The sequence below is a fragment of the Anabrus simplex genome, chromosome 2, assembly GCF_040414725.1.
Source record: "Anabrus simplex isolate iqAnaSimp1 chromosome 2, ASM4041472v1, whole genome shotgun sequence".
Taxonomy (NCBI): Eukaryota; Metazoa; Arthropoda; class Insecta; order Orthoptera; family Tettigoniidae; genus Anabrus; species Anabrus simplex.
The window spans coordinates 701,244,453-701,269,575 of NC_090266.1; the positions used below are offsets into that span (position 1 = coordinate 701,244,453).

Sequence of the window (25,123 nt, forward strand, 5' to 3'; positions counted from 1 at the left end):
TAGGTAAACTTTTTCAATTCATAATTTATATCTTCAATAATTTGTATTTCACTTAGTCCTTTATAAGTTATTAAGGTATCATCGGCAAATGATTTACATCTTCCCTTTAGTGTTAAAGATTGTGTGTCATTAACTTAAATCAAAAATAGAATACGACCTAATACTGAGCCCTGTGGTACTCCTGTCTTAGTTCGTTGTTTAGAACTTTTAGTATCATAATCATCACATATTGTTTTCGGTTTGATACATAATTTTGGAACCATTTGTATGCTTAACCCTTAACCAGGTCAAATGCTTTTTTTAAGATCTATGAGTAGCCCTACTGCTAATTTATTTTTATCTAAGATTTTTTTGAACATCTATCACTGTATCAAATATGGCATTATCAGTTAATTATCTTAATATGTTAGGTTTGTTAAATTTTGACTTGATTTCTGTCATTACACTGCCATTCTAGAAATATACAGATCCCAAGTACTCACTACGACCCACCTGATTCAGTTTGATGCCAGCTTGGCATTCAGTCTTCTTAGTTTTCTTCCAAATCATTAACTCTTCAGTCTTGTGATATCAGATTCTCATGCTACACTTTCTGAAGTTCTTCAAACTTTTCTGTACAGTACTGTCCTCCTGCTCAAAGGATGTTGACATAAGCTGAACTGCTTAATATTTTCACCCTACAAAACACACACTTAAACTATTCCTTTTGTCACATTTCTCAGATACTTGGCAAATACAGAAATCTATACATGAGAGCCAGTTTGTGGTTTCAGAAGAATACTGCTTTCCATATGTCTCCTTCTCCACCAGTGATCGCACATTTTTCTGCACAATGCCTGCTAACATCTGTGATGGAATATTGGCAAAGGTATACAAATTCTTTGTGAAATAATATAAACTCTTACCAGATCTTCACAGATCCTATTAAATTATTTGCTGCACTATGCATTTCACAGACATTGCTCCATTGTCAGGTGATGAATAATTGAATAAAACTTGTGGCTGGTAACAGTTTATATTGTCATGAAGAATTAATTCACATTCACAGACAAGACCTGCATAAGAACAGGGTTATGTTTAAGATCATACAGTTTCTTCTTCTGGCTTGCTTGCCCCAAGCAACTCCGCAACAAACAGAACAGCTTAGATAGCACATCAGCAAAGCAAGAGTGTATAGGTACTGAGCTTACAAGCTGTAGCAACCAAACCTGGGTTCCCGTAAGGCTCCCAAGTTCCTAAGGACCTGTTTGGACTTCTGGTCTTGACAAGGGTGTGTATGTTAATATAGCTGTACATCGTTCAGTGCAGCTCAGTTGTAAGCAGCAGGAAAATGGACAAAATAACTGTAAAGAAAATCAAGGCATAAATAAGGTGTGATGAATTTTTACTATAATGAGAGAGGGCTTGTGTCCAGCATGACAGTTTTTCAATGTGTTTATGAACAGGTATCAAATAAGCCAGCAGGTTTCTATCACCATGCAATTTTTGTATAAAGCCACTCAGCATGCATTCAGGAACCTCAAGTAAGTTATGATATGTCTGTCAATTTGGCGTAAACTTACCACAGTCTATAAATATTTTGAAAGAGTACAAAAGCAAAAACTTTGTGGTACCAACCTTGATAGCTGAAGTCGCGTAAGTGCTGCCAGTATCCAGTATTAGGGAGATAGTGGGTTCAAACCCCACTGTCAGCAGCCCTGAAGATGGTTTTCTGTTGTTTCCCATTTTCACACCAGGAAAATGCTGGGGCTGCACCTTAATTAAGGCCATGGCTACTTCCTTCCCATTCCTAGTCCTTTCCTGCCCCATCGTCGCCATAAGACCTATCTGTGTTGGTGCGACGTAAAAGCAACTTGTAAGAAAAACTTTGTGGCATGGAAATGTGCACCAATGACTTAAGACCATGTGCAACTATTGAGGGAAAAGGTATTTTAAATTTAAAGTACATTGGTTTATTGTTCGGTGGATATTAAAAATGTTATACCATCTCGAGTCATATTAGCCAGGGAAGAACCAACCTTTGCAGACGAAGTGCGCAATTGTTAAATACTTCCTCATATAGTGCATGATGTTCATATTTTGTCTATACAAGAACTAGTGATATGTGGACAAATAATTTCAAGTGAATACAATGCATGTCTGTCACAATACATTATAAATGCAGAATGGTATTTGAATAAATACTTCTGTATTAATGTGTTCGTCATTCCCTTATGGCCCAAAGTCTAGTGCAAATATTTTCAGTGAGTTGGAAGATCATTTGATGTTTCTCATGAACATATTTACATTTGAAACAGACTAAGAAATTGTTGTTGTTAAGACCTTCAACCTATAAAAACGTCTTCCATCCATGGCTCATATTACACTATTAATGTAGTCTTGAAGCATGTTCAGAGCAAATCATTTTTGAAAGTAAATGTTTTCTTTTTTGCTAGTGGCTTACATTGCACCGACACAGATAGGTCTTCTTATGGTGACGATGGGATAGGAAAGGGCTAGGAGTTGGAAGGAAGCAGCTGTGGCCTTAATTAAGGTACAGCCCCAGCATTTGCCTGGTGTGAAAATGGGAAACCACGGAAAACCATCTTCAGAGCTGCCGACAGTGGGATTCGAATGCCCGGATGCAAGCTCACAGCTGCGCACCCCTAACCGCACGGCCAACTCGCCTGGTGAAAGAAAATGTTCATGCAGCACATGATCACTTGATGAAACAGCTATTTTGGCATGCTGCAATCAGTTCACTCCCAGATAGATGCTGTGAAATCTATTTTAAAGAACTAGGGCCCCCTTGAATGAATTGCTGGGTTATGATCAGAAAATTACTGGCCAACTTATAGCATTTCTTAGGTCATTTAAGGAAGGCTTAATTTATTGATATTGTATGAGGAGAAGTTGACCTTAATGCTAAGTTGTGTAACACATTTGGAAGAAGAAAGAAGGAAAGAAAGAAAGAAAGAAAGAAAGAAAGAAAGAAAGAAAGAAAGAAAGAAAGAAAGAAAGAAAGCAAACAAGCAAGCAAGCAAACAAGCAAGTTGTCTGTCGCCTACCTAAGTTGGACCAAGCTTGACCTGGACAGGAGAGTGGCAGCCTGCCTGTACTATTGTCGACATGTGACTAGCTTGCCTCCCTGCTTTCCTTTGTACACTTCTGGATACTGGTCTGTGATATAGCTCCATAGTTTTAGCAAACCAAACTCTGTATCATCTGGTCTGGTGCAATTTATGCCTTCCTCCAATGAGAAAGTATCTTAATTAAACTCCAGGTTAATTATATTACTGTACAGTATGAATCAGTTTTGGTCCTCCCTTGCCTCTGTACCTACTTAGTTAAAATCATGAACTCCTGTTACCGGTACTTTATGAAACCTTACTTAATTTACCATTACCACTAATTTCTCAACAATGACATGACTTTTATCCATATTTCCCTTCCTCTGAATTCTGTGACCAGAAATATAAACATTCCCAATGGATTCTCCTTTATATTGAATAGATTTCAGTATACTTCTTCCATCGGGTCCATTGCTTGTCCCATTCATAACTCTGTTAATTTTTCCTCCATATCTAACATTCTTCAACATACTGTATTTATAAATAATTTTAGAGGATAGCTTCTCTTATATTGTTTGTTAACTAAGGGAAAGGATCTGAAAATATGACCACCCTCAAGACTCAGATCCTAACCCCACCCTGCTATCCAGAAAGGTCCATTAACTATTTCTGTTAGACTGTTCAATATATTGCTTGTTTCAATGTTGAATTGGCTGCCTGTAGAGACATCTGCAGGACATGTATGGTATTCTGATGCAGTAACAAGCCTATTAGCAGGAAGTTAATGCACTTGTCAAGAGGGCAGGGATTTTGGGTCAATTTCTGGCATTTTAAATTTTTTACTTTCTGTGATACACTCCAGAAATGTTTGGCTGCCATTTTCAAGTTACTTTTAAAGTTATTTCACAGTTTCCCTTTGGACACTATAACTATATGTTTGGCTCTGGAACTACAAACGTTATCAACATTACTGTATTAGTGAAGTTCGATGGATCTATCTCTGAAGCTCTGTGATATGATGACCACCTGATGAGCATCATATACAACGTAGATGAAAAATACATCAACTTCTTTAATGTCTACTTCCCACAATCAGATCCACCTGCAATGACCAAAGATGATTTTAGAGCAGTGGCCAATGAGAAATCCTCTGATTTGCTGCTTAAAGACTACCTTATTGTCACGGATGATCTTAGTGGACGCAATGGGCCAGAGGAAGGACATTTTTTGCAACTTACGGAAGACATGAATACAGTGAACAGACGATGAGAGTCAGCTCATCTTTGATTATGCAGATATACACAATCTGGTCATAGATAACACAAGGTTCAAAAAGTGTGATTCACCTTAATTACGTACTACAGTTGCATGTATGCAACACACATGGACAACATTCTCATCAGGCATCGAGACCTCAAGACCTGTCAGACTCAAAAATCATACCATACCATACCTGCCAAGTATTCCGGTTTTTCCGTAAAATTTTCGGATTTTGAGTGTGTTTTACGGTTGTACGGATGAACAACGTTATTGTATGGATTTTGAATATTCACGCTTGTTTTCGCTTTCTGCAGTCAAATCGGATTTGTTTGACTTCCGATAGTAGCGGTAATACCAGATGCAGTGTTTGAAATTCGACCTATAAATGTATCAATTATCACCATGCTTTTGTCACCTGTTCGACCTCAACTGCTACTTCATTCACTGAGATGTTCCCAAACAAGTAGCAGGCTGTGATTTTGAAGAAAATAAATCAGTGAAAACTAGCAGTCTGTGAATTTATATATAACAACTTTAGTAACTGCGTCGTACTTCGTAACAGCTGAAAGGCTTTGTTTGTGTGTGGGTGTGAGTAACATTGGTGGTAGTTCTGAAACTCGTGGAATTGTGTGACGAATTTGTAAGCGATTTATTATTTTTAATGGTGTTCATAATGAGTTCAATTAAGAAACAATATTATCAGTCTTTTAGGAAGGCATATTCTGCTGAATATCCTTGTCTTATATGATCACGGAAAGGCAAAACAATCGCATTCTGTTCCATGTGCTTGTGTGATACAAACGTTTCTTACAGAGGAAGAACAGAATTAGTAAATCACATTAAATCTATTAAACATGTCTCCAATACAAAATTTAAGAATGACAGTCAGAAAATTAATTTGTTTTTTACCTCTTCTGGAGCCGACCTTGATATAGTAAGAGCCGAATGCTTGTTCACTTAATTTTTAATTGAACATAATATACCATCAGCTGTTGCCAATCATGCTGGTGCTCTGTTTAGGAAAATTCTTTCCATGTTCAGAAAATGCCAAAAGTATGGCTATGGTCGTACGAAAACCACATACATTTTGAAAGAAATGGCTATGGATTCAAGAAGTGAATTTGTTGGTTACATGCAACGTGAACCATTTTCTTTAGCTATGGATGGAAGCAATAAAATATTAATGCTAAGATTTACCCTATTGTCACCTGTTTTATGGCAAAGCAGGAAAAGGTAGTTAGCTCAGTGTTGTCTGTCCCAGCCTTGGTGGGTGATTCAATGGGACGTAATATTGGTAATTTGGTAATTTCACAGTCAATGTGTTACAAAATACCAATTCAAAATTGTGCAGCAGTCTGTTCTGACAGTGCTCCCGTCGTGATTGGAAAGAAGAATGGAGTTATTGCTGTTTTAAGGGAAGTACAGTCATCTGTCTTCGTACTGGGTTGCTTATGCCATTTGATTAACTTGACTGCTGAGAAAGGTGCAAGCAGTTTTCCTGTTAAAGTTGATGAACTATTAGTCGACATCTTCTGTTATTTAGAAAAGAGTTGTAAGTGGAAGGAATGCCTTAAGAAATTTGAAGAGCTTCAAAACAAGGAAGCGAAGAAGATACTGAAACATATTTGCACAAGATGGCTATCATTAAGAAGATGCCTTCAGAGGCTGTTAGAGTAATGGGATCCACTACTTGGTTTCCTTAAAGATGAGATGCTTGTTAATGTTCAGTGTGCATCAACTACTCGCTTAACATCATTTACGATCCCAAAAGCCGAGCCTGGTAGTTCCAACACTGTTCGTGTACTGCGTGAACTGTTCCCAGTGTTAAGTGAAAACAGATGAGCGCTCATCAAGATGTCACTTTGTGTAAGTATTTAATTTCAGGGATGATCATAACATGTACTGTATTTGACTTGTATTAGTATTGTTTGTAATCTCCCCCTTGCCGTCCTTTTTCACTATGTCTCAAGACTTTGCAACACACGCGCTTGTTGTTAAAATTTCTCCACTTTAGGATCTTTTGGATTTATCTTTTTGTAAGTTGGCAGGTATGCCATACAAAATTGTTGTAATGCAATACCAACCAATCGTCTGCTAATTATGCATCAAGTCACCAAAAACCAAGCATGCAGTATGAACCAGACCAGCGAGAATTAAATGTTGGCAGTTCAAAGAGGAGGAGGTATGTTGTAGCATGAATAACATTGCCACAGTCAAAGAAAGTTGGATGAAGTGAAAGAGGCTGCTAACAAAGCTGTACATGCTATTCTTAAAACAATCCAGTTGGGACAACGAGGTCTTTGGAAAGATGATGTCAAAGTTGCTGAGAAGTGGTCATTTGAAATAATAATAATAATAATAATAATAATAATAATAATAATAATAATAATAATAATAATAATAATAATAATAATACTGGTACTCATTTTGAAAATTCACCAGCTTTTTTAAATTCTTTTCACCCCTTCAGTGGATTTTCTGAAAACAAAAAATACTTATTTCTTTATTTTTAATGGAGATAATATATTATTATTATTATTATTATTATTATTATTATTATTATTATTATTATTATTATTATTATTATTATTATTATTATTATTATTATTATTATTATTATTATTATTATTATTTTTATTATTTGCTTTACGTCCCACTAACTACTTTTAAGGTTTTCGGAGATGCTGAGGTGCCAGAATTTAGTCCCGCAGGTGTTCGTTTACTTGCCACGAAGCTAACGTTTTGAGCACCTTCAAATTCCACCGGACTGAGCTAGGATCGAACCTGCCAAGTTGGGGTCAGAAGGCCAGCACCTCAACCGTCTGAGATACAGTCCAGCTATTTGAAATGAGGACTTTGTTCCAAATTCCAGTTTGTTGGAATTCTGTAATTCAACAAACTTAAGTATTGCTGTCCCAAGTCACTTCTTGTTTCACTGTTGTCATTCTCTTCAGCCATCATAGTCTGAAGAACTGGATACCGTCAAACTGTATGGGGTCAAACACTTTTTTGATGCTGCATCACAGAGAAACTGAACTACCTTAAGAATTAAAATACAGTTTGTTAAAAAGGAAGCCATACTTTTTGGTGTAAACTCAGTTGATTTAAATTTAAAGCTTTTCAGTCTGTCAAAACACTAATTATTTCACTATAACATTCCTGAAAAAAAAATCCACTAATAAACAAAGAATGATATAGTTTTTTCTACAAGAATATCCTCAGATTTTATAAAATCCTTTTAAATCATGCATATTTATGTTCAACTAGCAGTTACCTGCGACTTTGCTCGTGTGGATTTCGTAATTGGTTAAAAGTAATCGTTCCTCAGTACTGTACTAAGACAAAAATCAATAAATCATCGTCGCCATAAGACCTATCTGTGTCGGTGCGACGTAAAGCCCCTAGCAAAAAAAAAAAAAAAAAAATCAATAAAGTATAAAAACTCACCGAAAAATTTAGTTTCATTTATCCCAGAAACTCTTTGTAAACCACAAACCACATTTGTGGTATTGCCTTCTGGGGCTAAGATGACCATGCAACATAGAATTGTACATGAGAGAAACAGTTTTCTCTCAAGTCGAAAACAAACAACCTGTTTCTTTATTTTCAAAAGAGATTCCAAGTAGGGAGGGTGGGTAACAGTGAGACACTTTTATTTTGGATCATCACAAAAGGAAAACAAATTAAGTTATTTACTTCAAATATGGCACATGCAGTTCTTCAAAGGTTACTCTTTTGTTACCTTACAGAAAAAATATCCTAATCTGTATCAACAAATTACAATAATAATATATTTGAAGACACTCACATTGTCTCACTCTTCCCCACCGATGGGGTACAATGAGACACAACCGGGGGAACAGTGAAACACTCATCAACGACCATCAACGAATGTCAATTAGTGAAAAATGAACCTGAAATGCAAAACAAGACTGCTGTCTCTTTGTTATTCCTGTCATTTTTGGCACTGGTAGTATCATTTTAATGTCAGTTTCAGAAACGGAAGCCACATCAAGAACATCTGGAATAGTAAATTTCCCTGCCCTATTTTTCCTTAAAAAGCTAATCTCTAAATCTCCACTTTCATCTCTGCAGCTTAAAATCTTGCCAGTGTAGTAATCAAGCTTATTATTCTTTTGTCTGAATTCTATCAGAACATAATCGTCTACTGAAGGCGCCCTTTCATCAAGTGCTCCAAATGCCGAGGGATCGATTTGTGGACCTGCATCCTCGTCAGATTCATCATCTGAAGAATCATCTAATCGAGAAATTTATTTTTCTTTGCTATCTTCATCAAGAACTAACACTTTCTTGGCTTCATTTCTTCTAGGTTTAGTTTTCTTTGCCATCATTTTGTTACACCGTTCTTCAATTGCATTTTTCTCTGGTGTGTCAGTTGCGATCATACTTCTTCCTTTTTGCCCTTTCTGACTAAGTTTCCTTTTCTCAGCCTTTGGGTATCCTCTTATTTGTTCTGGGCTTACAAATGCAGTCCTTTCAGAAGAAGGTGGAGGAGATGCACTTTGAGTTTCTTGCTGTGAATTGTCATCAAAAGATTGTATCCTTCCATCTACCACATTTCATGTTCAGGCCTTGAAGATGGACCAGGAAGACTTATTGGTGAAAATGGATTAGGCATCAAGTTGCTGCAGTTTTCTGGTGTAGTTTGAGGCTGGTCAGTAACAGAACAAGGCAGAAAGTCAAGCTCACTGAAAACGTCTCGATCATACGGAAAGATACCACACTTCTTGAAAGCTGACATGATGTTACTAGGAGTTAATGCCTTCTGGTGAGCATATCCAACACACGCCGTGACATCATAGATTGAGAAAGTTCTACCTGGATGCTGCATCATCCATGAATCTACTGCGCTATCATAAGCCACAGCGAAAGGCTTAAACACACCAACATCTAATGGTTGCAGCTTATTTGTAGAATGAGGTGGCACTGTCAACAAAGTTACACCATTGGACTTCGCTAAATTTAGCACTGCAAGAGAAAGATGACTCTCGTGGTTATCAAAAATTAGGAGAGAAGGATTGTCGTTTGAGCTGTGGGAATACTTTACAAAGTGTTTCATAACATGATAGAACAATTCACTGTTCATCCATCCCGAAGGTGTTGCTAATCCCAGGGTACCTGGCAGAGCACCAGTGATCGTGTGCTCCTTAAAATGTACCCTCGGAAATACCATAGCAGGAGGCAGACTATTTCCAGATGCACTCACAATGCAGCATGTCGTTACAAGTGTACCTTTCTCACCACTTGTGACCTTACTGACTTGTTTGATTCTCCTTTCTGCTATCACCTTTGGTGGTTTCTGGACAGTGACTGTGCTGGTTTCTTCTAGGTTGAAAATCCTTGTTCCATCAGCAATTTATTTGTCTTGGATAAGACAATGTGAAGATTGTCATAGAAGATTATACAATTATGTTTATTGAAAGAGGTTGCCCTTGAGAAACTGTATCCTTCTGGTGTACGGAGGGATAATTCAGGATGGCGTTTAAGAAATCCTCTCATCCATGCAATTCCTGCAATCCTATTGGTTTCCCACGTTTTTGGCATTTTGATTTTGTTTTCAACAGCCATTTCATAAGCTAACTTTCGACATTCGATTATTGGCAAACCATAAAACATTTTAGAGCATGTTATTAAATAAGATGAAAGACTAGCCTCTTCATTATCAGTGAAAATTTGATTGATTCTGTAATTTGGAGTCATACGAATAATTTCCCCAGGGTTATCTTTCCTTTTCTTGACATATCTAGCCAGTGTCTGGAATGACAAATTGTATTCTTTTGCAACAGATCTCAAACTCCTCCCTGCTGTAACTTGCTCAACAGCTGTGCTCATCGTCTCACTTGAAAATGTTCCTATCTGATTCTTTCTCTTTGGATTTCGCGGCATGTTGTTGAGATCTGCAACAATAGAAGCCGTTCAGAATACCTATTCTTGCCTACAGATTATTTAAGAAGCGACATTCAATAATAGTTGTATTACAATTTAACTCCTCTGTTTATGGGGAACAGTGAGACACTGTCTCATTGTTACCCGCTAAGACTTGTCTCACTGTTCCCCATCAGCCATCGTCATATGTATTCCTAAATCCACCATAACGTACCTGCATGAACAGATTTAATGTTTCATGAAACCAAAGCTATAGATGGCCCTTTCTATTTGGAAAATTATTTCCAAAATATTCTCGTCAGGAATAGAGATATGTACTACAGAAGACACCACGGAAAATATACTTTGCTCACCCTAAGAACACAATGGATCACGAAAGCAAACTTGCAAGATAGGCAGCCATTTGCAAACAGGATTATGGGTATGGGGTGTGTTTCAAAATGCTACCACAAAAACATCACTTCATAATTATTCTCTGGAAGCGGTTAATTTGAAATGTCTCACTGTTCCCCCTTGTCTCACTGTTCCCCAACTTCCCCTACCTATTTCCACTTGTGTAACATCTTCAATTTTTGAGATATAAGTATCCTCATAAAGATAATTCAACCCATTTATCTGTCCTTCCCCCAACCCCACCCCACCTACATGGATGTTCCGAAAACAAAAAATACAGGTTTCTTTATTTTTAAAGGAGATTTCAAATACCAGTTTTTATGACTGTAACATGTTACATTTTTGACATAGGCTATACTGTGGATTTACTGGTACTCATTTTAAAAATTCACCATCTTTTAAAATTCTTTTCACCCCTTAAGTGGATTTTCTGAAAACAAAAAATACTTATTTCTTTATTTAAAATGGAGATAAAAAAGAAGAGTTTTCATATCTGTAACATCTTCAGTTTTTGAGATATGTATGTATCCTCATAAAAAGAATTGAACTTCTTCATTTCTCTCCACCCCACTCTCCCTTAACTGGACTTTCCGAAAACAATAAATATGCATTTCTTTTTTTAAATAGTTTCAAAATACCAACTTTCACATCTGTAACATCTTCAGTTTCTGAGATATAAGTATCCTCATAAAGAGAATTCAACTCCTTTACTAATTTTCACGCTCTTCCCCCCCCCCCCCTCCCAAGGTCGATTTTCCGAAAACAAAAAATATGTGTTTTATTATTTTCAAAGGAAATTTGAAATACCTATTTTCACGTCTGTAACAACTTTTTTTTTTTTTTTTTTTTTATTTTTTTTTTTTTTTAGATATAGGTATTCTCATACAAATCATTCAACTCATTTTTCACCCCCTTACATAATTTTCCAAGAACAAAATAATTTGTGTTTCTTTATTTTAAAAGGAGATTCCAAATAACAATTTCATGTCAGTAACATCTTTAGTTTTTGAGATATAAGTACCCTCATACAAAGAAAACAACTAATTTTTTAATTCACTCCCCCCTCCCCCCCCCCCCCCCCTCTTAAGTGGATTTTCCGAAAACAAATGAATATGTGTTTCAGTACTTTGAAAGAAGATTCCAAATTCAAATATCCGTGTCTGTAACATCTTCAGTTTTTGCGATATAAGTATCCTCATAAAAATAATGCAACTCCATTTTACCTCCCCACCTTCCATTAAGTTGATTCCCATTCCCCCACCCCCAAAAAAATGTTTCTTTATTTTTAAAATAGATTCTAAATACCAATTTTCACATCTGTAACATTCAGTTTTGAGTTATAAGTATCGCCATAGAAAGAATTCAATTTCATTAACTTTCTTTCACCCTCCTCCCTTCAGTGAATTTTCTGAAAACAAAATAATATATTTCTTTATTTCTGAAGGAGATTCCAAATACCAATTTTCACTTATGTAACATCTTTAGTTTTTTTTAGATATAAGTATCCTCATAATAATTCAACTAACTATTCAATTGTTTCACCCACCCCTTAAGTGTATTTTCCAAAAACGAAAGAATAGATGTTTCTTTATTTTTAAAGGAGATTCCGATTGCCAATTTTCACACCTGCAACATCTTTAGTTTTTGAGATATAAGTATCATCAACTAATTTTTCAATTTCCTCACCCTCCCTTAAGTGGATTTTTCAAAAACAAAGAAATACATATATCTTTATTTTTAAGGAAGACTCCAAATACAAATTTTCACCTGTGTAACATATTCAGTTTTTGAGATATCACCATCCTAATAAAAAAAATTTAATCCCCTTTTCAGTCATTTTTGCCCCCCTCCCCATCCCAAGCGTGTTTTCCAACAACAAAATATACATGTTTATTTATTTCTAAAAGAGATTGAAAATATCAATTTTCACATCTTTAACTTAACACGTTTATGAGATATTCTGTAGATATTCTCACTTTAAAAATTCAGCTCTTTTTCAGTTCCTCTTAAGTGGATTTTCCAAAATTAAATTATCTGTGTTTCTTTATATTTACAGGAGTTTCCAAGTACCAATTTTCACAACTGTGAAAATTTACATTTCTGAGATATACTGTAGATATAGTCTTTTTTTAAATTGACCCCCTTTTGTCACGCCTGTTCACCCCCTGTTAATTGGATTTTCCAGAAACACAACATTACAAGTCTCTTTATTTTTAAAGGAGATACCAAATACCAATTTTCATGTCAGTAACATCTTTGGTTTTTGAAGATATAAGTATCCTCATAAAAGGAATTCAACCCTTTTACACCCCCATTAAGGGGACTTTCTGAAAACAAAAAAAATACATTTTTCCTTATTTTTACAGGAGATTTCAAATACTAATTTTTACATCTGTAAACTGTTAAATTTTCGATTTATGGATATACTCATTTTTAAAAATTCATCCCCACTTTTCACCCCCTTATCGAAGGCATATCCAAAAATCCATCCTTAGTGAGCATCTACACTGCGATATGAATGTATCCCTAAAATTGCATTTCTCTGTGTCCAGTAGTTTCGTCTTGGCGATGATGAATCTGTCAGTCTGTCAGGACATGTTATTTTATATCTAGTGAAATTTATAATTGAATGCTTAATGTTTTATATATAATCTGCCGAAATTCATGACCTAACTCGTTTTCTGAGAGAATCCGCCAAAATTTGTGATCTGATTTGTTTTCTGAGAGATTACGGCAAAGTTCCTCCCATTTTTCAATCTTTCTTTGCTGCAATCGATTTCGTACTTCCCGGGCTAGGTCCAGGTATTCCACCCGGCCAGTTGGGTCTCTAAATCTTTGCCATCTTTTCCTATAAGCTTTTTAGTATGGATCAAATCCTTGAGGAGATGCGGTGTGGTGTCATCTTGGGTGTTTGGCGGTACTGAACCCGCGGCCGGACTGTGATCGTAGTCCTTACCCGGTCAGGACCCGTATCCAGTGCAGTCTGCACATTTTGACGATGGTCCAGAATATTATTATTAGGGTGTGTGATATCAGTTGAATTTAGGTTATTCTTGTTCTTCTTCTTCTTCTTCTTCTTATTATTATTATTGATGGTCTGGAACCCACAGCAGGATGCAAGAAAGCTACTTGGCTTTAAAATACATCTCTGCCATTGTCATTGCTGACAATGTGACCAGCACCATCATCGCGCGAAGGAACGTGTGCGAGATTTCTGGCGACACAAATTATATCCTTCCATGAATTATTGACCTCATTATAGAGGTGAACAGTTGCATGGTCAATGTCATTCATATCGTTTATTTCAAATGTGTTTAATTTTTATTTATATGCCAGGAGGATCTACTGTAATCTAACTTTATGTACTCCAAAAGAAAAGATGGTTCTTGAAAACGAACCCAGGAAAGATTAAAAATGATCAGTTTTATGATCAGAATAATTGCATTATGAACAGTAAAATCAATTGGTCTCAACCCCTTAAAGGAGATTCCAAATACCAATGTTCACATCTGTTACCTTCAGTTCTGAGATATAAGTATCCCCACAAAGAAAATTCACTTTTTTTCACTTCCTTTTACACTCCCCCCTGCTTAAGTGAATTTCCTGTTAAAAATACTTGTCTCTTTTATAGTAAAGGATCTTCTAAATACCAATTGTCATGGCTCTAACATCTTCAGTTTTTGAGATATGTGTCCACATAAAAGGAATTCAACTCCTTTTCACCCCCGCCCCCCAAAATGATTTTTCCCAAAAAACGCTCTTTCTTTGTTTTTAAAGGTGATCCAAATATCAATTTTTACATCTGTAACAACTTTAGTTTTTATTAGATGTAAGTATCCTCCTAAAATTAATTCAGTTAATTTTTCAATTTTTCACCTCCCCCGCCCCTTCTTTGGATTTTCCGAGAATACATGTTTGTTTAATTTTAAAGCAGATTCCAAATACAAATTTTCACGTCTGCAAAATCTGTTGTTTTTGAGATAATAGTATCCTCATACAAATAATTCAACTAATTTTTCAATTTCTCTCCTCCCTTTAAGTGGATTTCCGAAAACAAAAAATACGTATTCCTTTATTTTAAAAGGAAATTCCAAATACCAAATTTCACGTTTGTAACATCTTCAGCTTTTGAGATATCAGTATCCTAATTAAAAGAATTCAACCTCGTTTTCAGTCACTTTTACCTCTCCACCCAAGTGGATTTTCAGGAAACAAAAAGTACATGTTTCTTTATATTCAATAGATATAAAAAATACTATTTTTCACTTTGGTAACATGTTAAGTTTTTGAGATATACTGTAGAAATGCTCATTTTAAAATTTCACCCCCTTTTCACCCCTATTAATTGGATTTTCCAAAAACAAAATAAATACATGTTTCTTTATTTTTAAAGGAGATCACAAACCCAAATTTTCAGGTCTGTAATATCTTCAGTTTCTGAGATATAAGTATCCTCATTAAAGGCATTCAACCCTTTTTCAGCCCTTTTCACCCCTCCTATTGAGATTTTCCAAAAACAAAAAAGTATGTTTCTTTATTTTAATGAGGATTCTAAATCCCAATTTTTACATCTGTAAACTTTCAAAGTTTTGAGATATACATACACTCATTTTGAAAATTCACCCGCCTTTTCACCCTCCCATTAATGGATTTTCCAAAAACAAAAAATACATGGTTTTTTTCTTTTTACAATAGAGTAAAAGTACCAATTTTCAGGTCTGTATTATCTTCAGTTTCTGAAATATAAGTACCGGTATCCTGATTAAAGTCATTCAACCCGTTTTTCACTCTTTTTCACCCCTCCTTTTTGGGATTTTCCTAAAACAAAAAAAATACATGTTTCCTTATAATTAAAGAAGATTCTAAATACCAATTTTTACATCTGTAAACTTTTAAAGTTTTAAGATATAAGATACACTCATTTTAAAATTTCACCCCCTTTTTCATCCCCTTAGCGACGGAATATCCAAAAATCCTTTCTTAGCGATCACCTACATCTTAATATGAATGTATCCCCAAAATTTCATTTCTTCATGTCCAGTAGTTTTGGCTCGGCGATGATGAATCAGTCAGTCAGTCAGTCATGACAAGTTATTATATATATATAGACTAGCAATTAACTGCGGCTTCACTCGCGTGGATTTCGTAAGTTAATCAAAGTAATCGTTCCTCGGCATTGTACTAAGACATTAACTGAAAATTCCTAAAGTATAAAACCTCACCCAAAAATTGAGTTTCATTTACCGCAGAAATTCTTTGTAAACCATGTTTGTGGTATTACCTTTAGGGGCTAACACAACCATGCGACATAGAATTGTACATGTGAGAAACAAGTCTTCTCTCAAGTCGAAAAAATAAATACATGTTTCTTTATTTTTAAAGGAGATTACAAATACCTATTCCCACATCTGTAACAACTTCAGTTTTTGAGATATACATAAGTATCTCCATAAAAAGAATTCAACCCGTTGATCAGTGCTTCCCCCACCCCCACCCCCATCTAAGTGTATTTTCCAAAAACAAAATTACATGTTTCTTTATTTTTGTGGGAGTTCCAAATACCAGTTTTCATGTCTGTTACATTGCAAGTATCCTCGTAAAAAGTAATTCAACTTCTTTTTACTTCTACCCCCCCCGTTAAGTGCCTTCTCCGAAAACAAAAAAGGTAGGCCCTACATGTACCTGTATTTTTAAAGGACTTTCCAAATTCCAAGTTTGTTGTCTCTAACATAATAAGTTTTTGACATGTAATGTAGATATACTGGTACTCATTTAAAAAATTCACCCACTTTCCTAATTCTTTTTGGCCCCTTAACTGGATTTTCCAAAAACAAAAACAATTGTTTCATTATTTCTAAAGGAGATTCCAAATACCAGTTTTCATGTCTGTACATCTGTAACACCGTCAGTTTTTGAGATAAATGTATACTCATAAGAATAATTCAACTTCTTCTTCTTCTTCTTCTTCTCCTCCTCCTTAAGTGGACTTTCAGAAAACAAAAAGACGTGTTTCTTTATATTGAAAGGAAATTCAAAATTCCAACTTTCACGTCTCTAACAGCTTCAGTTTGCTCATACCTATGTGAACATAGTTCAACTCCTTACTTACTTACTTATTTTCACCCCACACCCCTTCGTCAATTTTCAGAAAACAACAAGTGTGTGTTTCTTTATTTTTAAAGGAGACTCCAAATACTAATTTTCACATATGTAACATCTTCAGTTTTTGAGATATAAGTATCCTCATAAAAGTAATTCAACTCCTTTTCAACCCCCCCCCCCCCCCCTTTCCTACCCATTAAGTTGATTCACCCGTCCCCAAAAAAGCGTGTTTCTTTATTTTTAAAGGAGATTCCAAATACCAATTTTCACGTATTTAACATCTTCAGTTTTTGAGATATAAGTATCCTAATAAAAAGAATTCAACTACTTTTCCACCCCAGCCCGTTAAGTTGATTCCCCCTCCAAAAAATGCGTGTTTCTTAATTTTTTAAGGTGATTCCAAATAGAAATTTTCATGTGTGTAATCTTAAGTTTTTGAGATATAAGTTTCTCCATAAAAAGAATTACATTTTTTCACTTCCTTTCACCCTCCCCGCTTAAGTGAATTTTCCAAAAACCAAAAAGAATTGTTTCTTTATTTATAAAGGAGCTTCTAAATGCCCATTATCACTGTACCGGGCGGTACACCTCCACGCCGCTAATTTAAAATGTGCGCCAATTGAAACTCCTCTGCTGGAGGAAGTCTGAACTTTATTGACGGTATTAATTTTCAAATTTCTCAGAAGATGTCACTACGTGGAAATTTTAGAGTTTTTGAACTGTGTCATTTTCGACGTATTTTTGTTTTGCTTGTAGTAAGAAGTGTGAACTTTCTCTTCTAGAGGACACTACTGAAGATCAACAATAGTGCACCCTAGTGCGGAGTGAAAGAACTATTTTTTTTTTTTTTTTTTTTTGGAGAAATTTTTATTTCAAAAGTTTGTTTCTTGTTAAATTTCTTTCTGTTATTGTTTAAGTTGGCTGTATACCCCTCTCTTTCCCCTTCTTTTGTATTTAGCCAATCCCGAATTTCCTTTTATTAATTTCTGACCAATCAGAGGTATCTTCCCCCAACTTGAATATGTTGCTGTATCCTACCCAATAAAGAGTTTGTGGGAGGGTGTTTTCATTCCCCTAACGCCTCGAACCTTCCGCGAGAGGATATAAACTGCTGATTTTAGGGTCTCCGGGCCACTTCTCTTCCATCTTTCAGTGTGTAAAGTACATAGCAGGGGGCGGGAAGCGCCTCTTTCTTCGGCAGCGGTCAACAACAAGGTAATGGCCAATTAATAACTTCTTTCTTTGCTAGCTCAGCAGTTTAACTCTCGGGGCGGGTCCGAAGTTTTTCCATTATGTAACCTTCCTTAAAAATGTAAAGAAACTTGTATCTATTCTATCTTTTAAACTACGTATTGGGATAGAGAGTGCGTAACCCTCTCGAGCTCCCACTCATATTGTTTTGAGGTGAACTTATTTTCTCAACCTATTCTTCCTTAACATTATGTAAATTTGTTTCTTTTCTAAAGTCACCTCCGTAGTATGGGATTAGCCCTTGCATCAGCGGCCTAGAGCCAAATTAGGTTTTGAAACAAATACATTAGGACTGCAGTTCGCCTCCTCTCAAATTGTTTCTTTAGAGGTCATTGTAATTACCCTTTTTCATTTAATTGACCTCAGTAGGTTGGGTATATTACCCCTGTGTCTATGTCCTGAGAGGACAACTTGAAGGTGGAGTTTGGTGTGGCCTTTGAGAGGCTTAAAGTTGAGAGCGAGTGGCTCTTTTTTCGAAAATTGAGTGTTGTAGGCCTCGTGGAGGCTTTTCAGTGTAATTTGGAGCAAATGCTCCTGAACATGGATGGGGTTTTCTGCCCCTCTGGTAAAACTTATTTTGAAGTAAGGTTGGGCTGATTGCCCACGAATTGTGATGTAGGGGCGCTGAGCCCAAATCCAGTAAATATTGTACCTACATTTTGTTGACTTGCTACTTTGTACCTGCAATGCTTGTTATTTCTTCATTTTAAAAAGAAATATAACCTTGTTAAATTTTACATTAACTTTGATTCCGTAGTTTGAGACCCGTTCACGCCCGCACCTTCATTCACCTCTACCTACCACTAAAACACGGTAACAATCACGACTGTAACATCTTCAGTTTTGAGATATAGGTATCCTCATTAAAAGGAATTAAACTCCATTTTCACTGCCCCCACCCCTAAGTTGATCCCCACCACCACCACCACCAAAATGCGTATTTCTTTATTTTTAAAGTAGATTCCAAATACTAATTTTCACGTCCGTAACATCTTTAGTTTTTGAGATATAAGTATTCTCATGCAAAGTATTCAACTAATTTTTCAATTAATTCACCCCCCCTTAAGTGGATTTTCCAAATACAAAAGATTACATGTTTCTTTACTTTGAAAGATAATTCCAAATACAAATTTTCATGTCTGTAACATCTTCAGTTTTTGAGATATAAGTATCCTCATGAAAAGAATTCAACTCCTTTTTCACTCCACCTCTGCCCGTTAAGTGGGTTTCCCCCCACCCATCTAAGTGAATTTTCCGAAAACAAAATTACATGTTTCTTTATTTTTAAAGGAGATTGCAAATACCAATTTCCACGTCTCTAACCTTCAGTTTTGAGGTATAACTTTCTGCAGAATAAGAATTCAATTTTTTTTACTTCCTTTCACATTCTACCACTTTCTTTAAAAGAGCTTTCAAATACCAATTATCACAACTGTAACATCTTCAGTTTTTGAGATATATGTATCCTCGTAAAAGGAATTCATCTCCGTTTTCATCCCCCCCCCCTTCCAAGTTGATTTCCCCCCAAATGCGTGTTCCTTTTTTTTTTAAGGAGATTCCAAATACTAGTTTTCACGTTTGTAACATCCTTAGATTTTTTGGTATATATACATACATTCTCATACAAATAATTCAAATAATTTTTCAATTCATTCACCCCAGCCTGTTAAGGGTTTTTTCCAAAAACCAAGGAATACATGTTTCCTTGTTTTAAAGGAGATTCCAAATACCAATTTTCACGTCTGCAACATGTTAAGTTTTTGAGATATACTGTAGATATGCTAATTTTCACAATTCACCACCTTTTTCAGTTCCCCTTAAGTGTATTTTCCGAAAAAAATTATGTTTCTTTTATTTTACAGTAAATTCTAAATACCAGTTTTCAAATCTGTAATATGTTATGTGTCTGAGATAAAATTGCAGATATAGTCTTTTTAAAATTTCACCCCATTTGTCACTCCTGTTCACCCCTTTTTCATCGGATTATCCAAAAAACAATAATACGTATTTCTTTATTTTCAAAGGAGATTCCAAATACCAATTTTCATGTCTGTAACATCTTCAGCTTATGAGATTTTCTGAAAACAAAAAATACGTATTTCTTTATTTTTAAAGGGGATTCCAAATACCAATTTTTATGTCTGTAAACATTTAAGTTTTTGAGATATAGATATCCTCATTTTGTTTAAAATTCACCCCCCTTTTCACCCCTTTAGCGACGGAATATCCAAAAATCCTTCTTTAACAGGCGCCTACATATTAATATGAATGTATCCCCAAAATTTCATTTCTTTATGTCCAGTAGTTTTGGCTCGGCGATGATGAATCAGTCAGTCAGTCAGTCAGGACAAGTTTATATATACTGTATATAGATAGATAATGTTTACATGTGTGATATCTATATTAGAACACACTCTTATCACAAGTAGCAAAAATATTGGAAAAGAGAGGGGAGAATGAGAAGAAAGGTAGAAGGAGAATTGCAAGAGGAACGGTATGGATTTAGAATACCAATATAAATGGTCCTTATGGGAATCAACATCTATATCACATGGATGTAGAAGTTGGTAAAATATATCATGATATGTATTTCTTTATTTTCAAAGGAGATTCCAAATACCAATTTTCATGTCTGTAACATCTTCAGCTTTTGAGATATATGTCTCCTCACAATAGGTGTTCAACACCTTTTCCCCCTTTTTCATCCCCCCTAATGAGATTTTCCGAAAACAAAAAATATGTATTTCTTTATTTTTAAAGGGGATTCCAAATACCAATTTTTACGTCTGTAAACATTTCAGTTTTTGAGATATAGATATCCTGATGATACCTACTATTGATAGACGAAACATGTACCATCCAATGTATTAATTTTTTAAAGATTTTATTGTATTGAATAGTGGGTAAACAATTAAAACATACTAGTTTTATTTAATACAAATACTTTCAATACTGATCCAAAATTGATTGGAGAGATGGCGTAGAGTGACATCATAGACAAATAAGTTTGAGTGGTGTCTTTAAAAGTAGGAAAGATCACAATATGAAGATAAAGTTGGAATTCAAGAGGACATATTCGGGCATATATTCATTTATAGGGAGGGGAGTTAGGGATTGGAATAACTTACCAAGGGAGATGTTCAATAAATTTCCAATTTCTTTGCAATCATTTAAGAAAAGGCTAGGCAAACAAGAGATAGGGATTATGCCACGTGGGCAACTGTCCTAAATGCAGATCAGGATTGATTGATTGATTGATTGATTGATTGATTGATTGATTGATTGATTGATTGATTGATTGATTGATTGATTGATTGATTGATTGATTGATTGATCGATCGATCAGTAAATTATTTCTAATAAGGAATCTTGAATTCAACTTGTGGCCTTGGCTCCTCCACGGGATATCACCTTCAGACTAGGACATCGTGTCCTGTTTAGCTGCGGCTTCTCATGTTCCAGGTGAGAATGAATTCACACGTCCAGGTACACTACCTTACGTGAAGATACATGTTCACAAAATTTAGATGCGTCATTGACGGTATCTGGAACTGACAACAAAATTAGAATGTCTTCCAGACACGCTGATTTGAATTTATTTTATGAAGTTCAAACTTAACTTTGTTTTGGGGAGGTGAATGCTGTGAATGAGAGAGAAATTGTTATGCATTCTATGGACTTGGACTATTAGTTGTAACGTAGCACGTGGAAGTGAAGCTTGATTTGTTGTTGAAGACATCATATAGAATATTCCAGAGAAGTTACCCAGGGATCCAGGTTAGTCAATGCACTTGGAGTGTTGGTGATGTAAAAGATGAACGAGATATTGTAGTGATTCATGTGGGTATAAATAATATTAACAGCTCTCCATACATAATGGAAGACATAAAACAGCTTATAGGGGAAGTGAAGGATAAATTTATAGGTGCAAAAGTTTGCATAAGTGGAGTGATATACCGACGTGATGTTGACTACAGATATATCAATGCGATGAATTCGTGCCTTGACTAGATTTGTGAGGAGATGGACTTGCAATTCATTGATGGTAATTCATGGATAGGATATAGGGGTATTGGGAGAGATGGTCTGCTTTTCAACAGACGAGGATCTTCACATTTCAGCAGCCTGTTAAACAGAGTAGCAGAGAGCCTCCAAACAGGAAAGGAGTAAGGAAGCGGAGCTGTAGTCAGGCGAAGTAAAACACAACCCCAAATGCTGAGACAACTTGCAGGGTATGTGCACCAGTAGATGGTGGTGATGATCATGATGATGATTATAAGGAGACTACTATTACTACTACCACTAATAATAATAATAATAATAATAGTAATGATAATCTAAATAAAATTAAATATGAGGAATCCTGTAAAGATATGGGAAACAAATTTAATCACGGTGAAAGAACTACAAGTTTAAACATTTTTCACCTAAATATCTGTAGCTAAAGAAAGTTTTGTTTCTGCTGTTGAGATTTAAAGATATTTAAGAATTAATCATTATAAAATTTAGAGACAATAAAGAACAACAATTACAAAAGTCTGAACAATTATAAAAGTCTGAAAGTACTTCAAGTACTGCAAAAAGTGCACAACGTTACAACAGTACCAGTATTTGAAATAAAAGTCCTGCAATAAACATATGCAAATATCATTACTGGGCTATGTGCAATGTGGGTAATTCTTTTCACATTGCTAGACTTATTTACTGCTGCAATTTTTGCCAGTCCCATCATCATTTTCTTAATCAAATTTCTATACTCTCTGTTTCAGTTGAAGCCATGTATGTGTATGTGTATTCATATTGTTATCCTGTACTATCCTGTACTGGTCATATAGTCTACTGAATATACCATTCATTAATGGCTATTAATGTTTTCACTTGTTCATACAAATTTTGTTGCAGGGGAATACAAAGATCTGTGACTTGAACTGATATACTATCAGTACAAAATTTTATATTAATCTGAGTGTGTATTTTACTTTGTATTGATAACTGCCGAAAACCTTCTGCTGTAACTGTCTGTCTGTTTAAAGATTGGACCTGAAAAAGGAGTTGTGCATCTTGCAACAGCAGCTATAGTGAATGCATTATGGGATTTATGGGCTAGAGTAGAACACAAGCCACTGTGGAAACTTCTTGTTGACATGGAACCTGAAACTTTGGTATCTACAATTGATTTTAGATATATGTGAGTTCTGTCTGAATTTTATTTTCTAGTTATAAAATTGTAATTACATTATATGAAAATCAGTTTAGTGTATTCTTTTACCACAGTTCATTTTTATGGCATTTTTCATAAAATTGAGTACATTTCTTTTGTTTATGGCAATGACTCACCATTTCCCTTATATGAATTCGCCAGCTTAGGACCAGAATAGCATATCTGCAATAACATTACTTTTGAGCAAGCAAGAAAAACTGACAAGTTTAGTATTGATTTGCATATAACTGGTTATGTACAGTATACCGGTACTGATTTGAAAATCACTAATTTTTTTATATATCAGCTACATCTTCCCAAATAATGTTATATACTTATTTCTTACATCCAATGAACTGGAAATATGAGAAAACAATGCTGGTTCAAATCATGATTTACCTTCTGGGAGTTCAAAATATTTTTCAATTACTTGTGGGATGAGAATTTTATGTCACACAAAGAAAAACTGGCACTGTTGATCCTACCTGGCACATCATTATGCTGACAATATAAGGGCGGGCAATGACACTGAAATGGTATGGGAAACTTGGGCAATACTTAGATTCAAAATTAGGATGAGTACAAAATAATATATAACGATTGATCATTTAGAAACAAAATGTAAAAAATATTACATTTATATCTTTATACGTTTGACTACTGTGTTGTTTTCTTTAAAGGGTGACATTTATACCACTGCATGTGTTGGGATTTAAATGCCCCTGCCAGAAAACACGAAAATTCCAGCTGGGCAGCTGACCGTAAATGGGGAATGGCAAAGGGTTGACCCTACAGCATTATTGTCGTAAGGAAAATGTTGACAAGCACAACAACCATTTGGTGCGTGCCAATAATTCAGTTAGAGCCAAAGTAGCATATCTGCACTTACGCTAATACTGCTCTAAAATTTTCTCATATCCCTTAGAAGTAAAGCAACGTATCTTAACTTACAATTTTTAGGCATTAACAATATTTTGTGCAAATTAGTTACGCTAGAGGCTTATTTAGAAAAATATTAAAATTACACTTACACTGTTTTGGCAGTAAATATGTTTCATTCTAAATAAGAAAACCCATGAAATACACCATTTTGGGTATTCAATCAGTCACTACTGATCTGCATTTACTTTGGTAGATGCACTATTTTGGTCCTAAGCCAGCAAATTATCATGACCATACTTAAATTTCTTAATTTAAATATTTGTTTTTTTTACACCATCCACCGATATATGAAGGATGTTCAAAAAGTAGGTAACACATGATTATTTTAGGTCAATGAACATTTATTGAGTTACACAGTACAATACAAGGGGCTAGAGATACACCACACTACTTTTTGACATAGTCACCCAGTCTTTGTAAACACTTGTTGGAACATTAACCAATCATTCATTTCCCTGATGATAGAAATCCACTCCTTGGTCCCTGAACAATTGGCAAACTGTTGTATGAACTTGTTCTTCATTGGCAAATCTTGTTCCATCCAGATTTTCTTTCAGCTTCCTGAGCACATGGAAATCGCATGGTGCAAGGTCCAGACTGTATGCCAGATGCTGCTATAAACCCCTCCCCCATCAAAGCAGCTGAAGAAAAACCTGTGTTGTGTTGTGTTGTGTTGTGTTGTGTTGTGTTGTGCACTTTCTCCACCTCTTGTTCTTTACGACCTTTTGCAATGACCTTGATGTTTGGCAGTAGAAGTGTTGGCATGAGTATTTGTGTACCCTCTGTGTAACCAATCCTTCACAGTCACAGAAAACAGTGGCCATGTTCTTCCTTGATCATAGTGCAAAATTGAATTTCTTCCACTTCTGGTGTGAAATGATGCACCAACCATGTCACATCACCCGTAATGATGCAGTGGAAGAAAACTCATTTCCTTCCACAGAGTAACTCTGAAGGTAGTCCAGAGAAGCCATTTCAATCAATCAATCAATCAATCAATCAATCAATCAATCAATCA

At 35.4% G+C, this 25,123-nt stretch overlaps 1 protein-coding gene across 2 annotated transcripts in view; it reads left to right on the forward strand.

Annotated features, from left to right (window-relative positions):
* The window catches only part of LOC136863045 (mitochondrial enolase superfamily member 1), a 197,364-nt gene that overhangs the window by 59,773 nt on the left and 112,468 nt on the right, over positions 1-25,123 (forward strand). For both annotated transcript variants that reach the window (XM_067139367.2, XM_067139368.2), the window contains one exon: positions 22,997-23,151. In XM_067139367.2, coding sequence (XP_066995468.2) covers positions 22,997-23,151 — 155 coding nt within the window. The remainder of the gene's footprint in view (positions 1-22,996; positions 23,152-25,123) is intronic.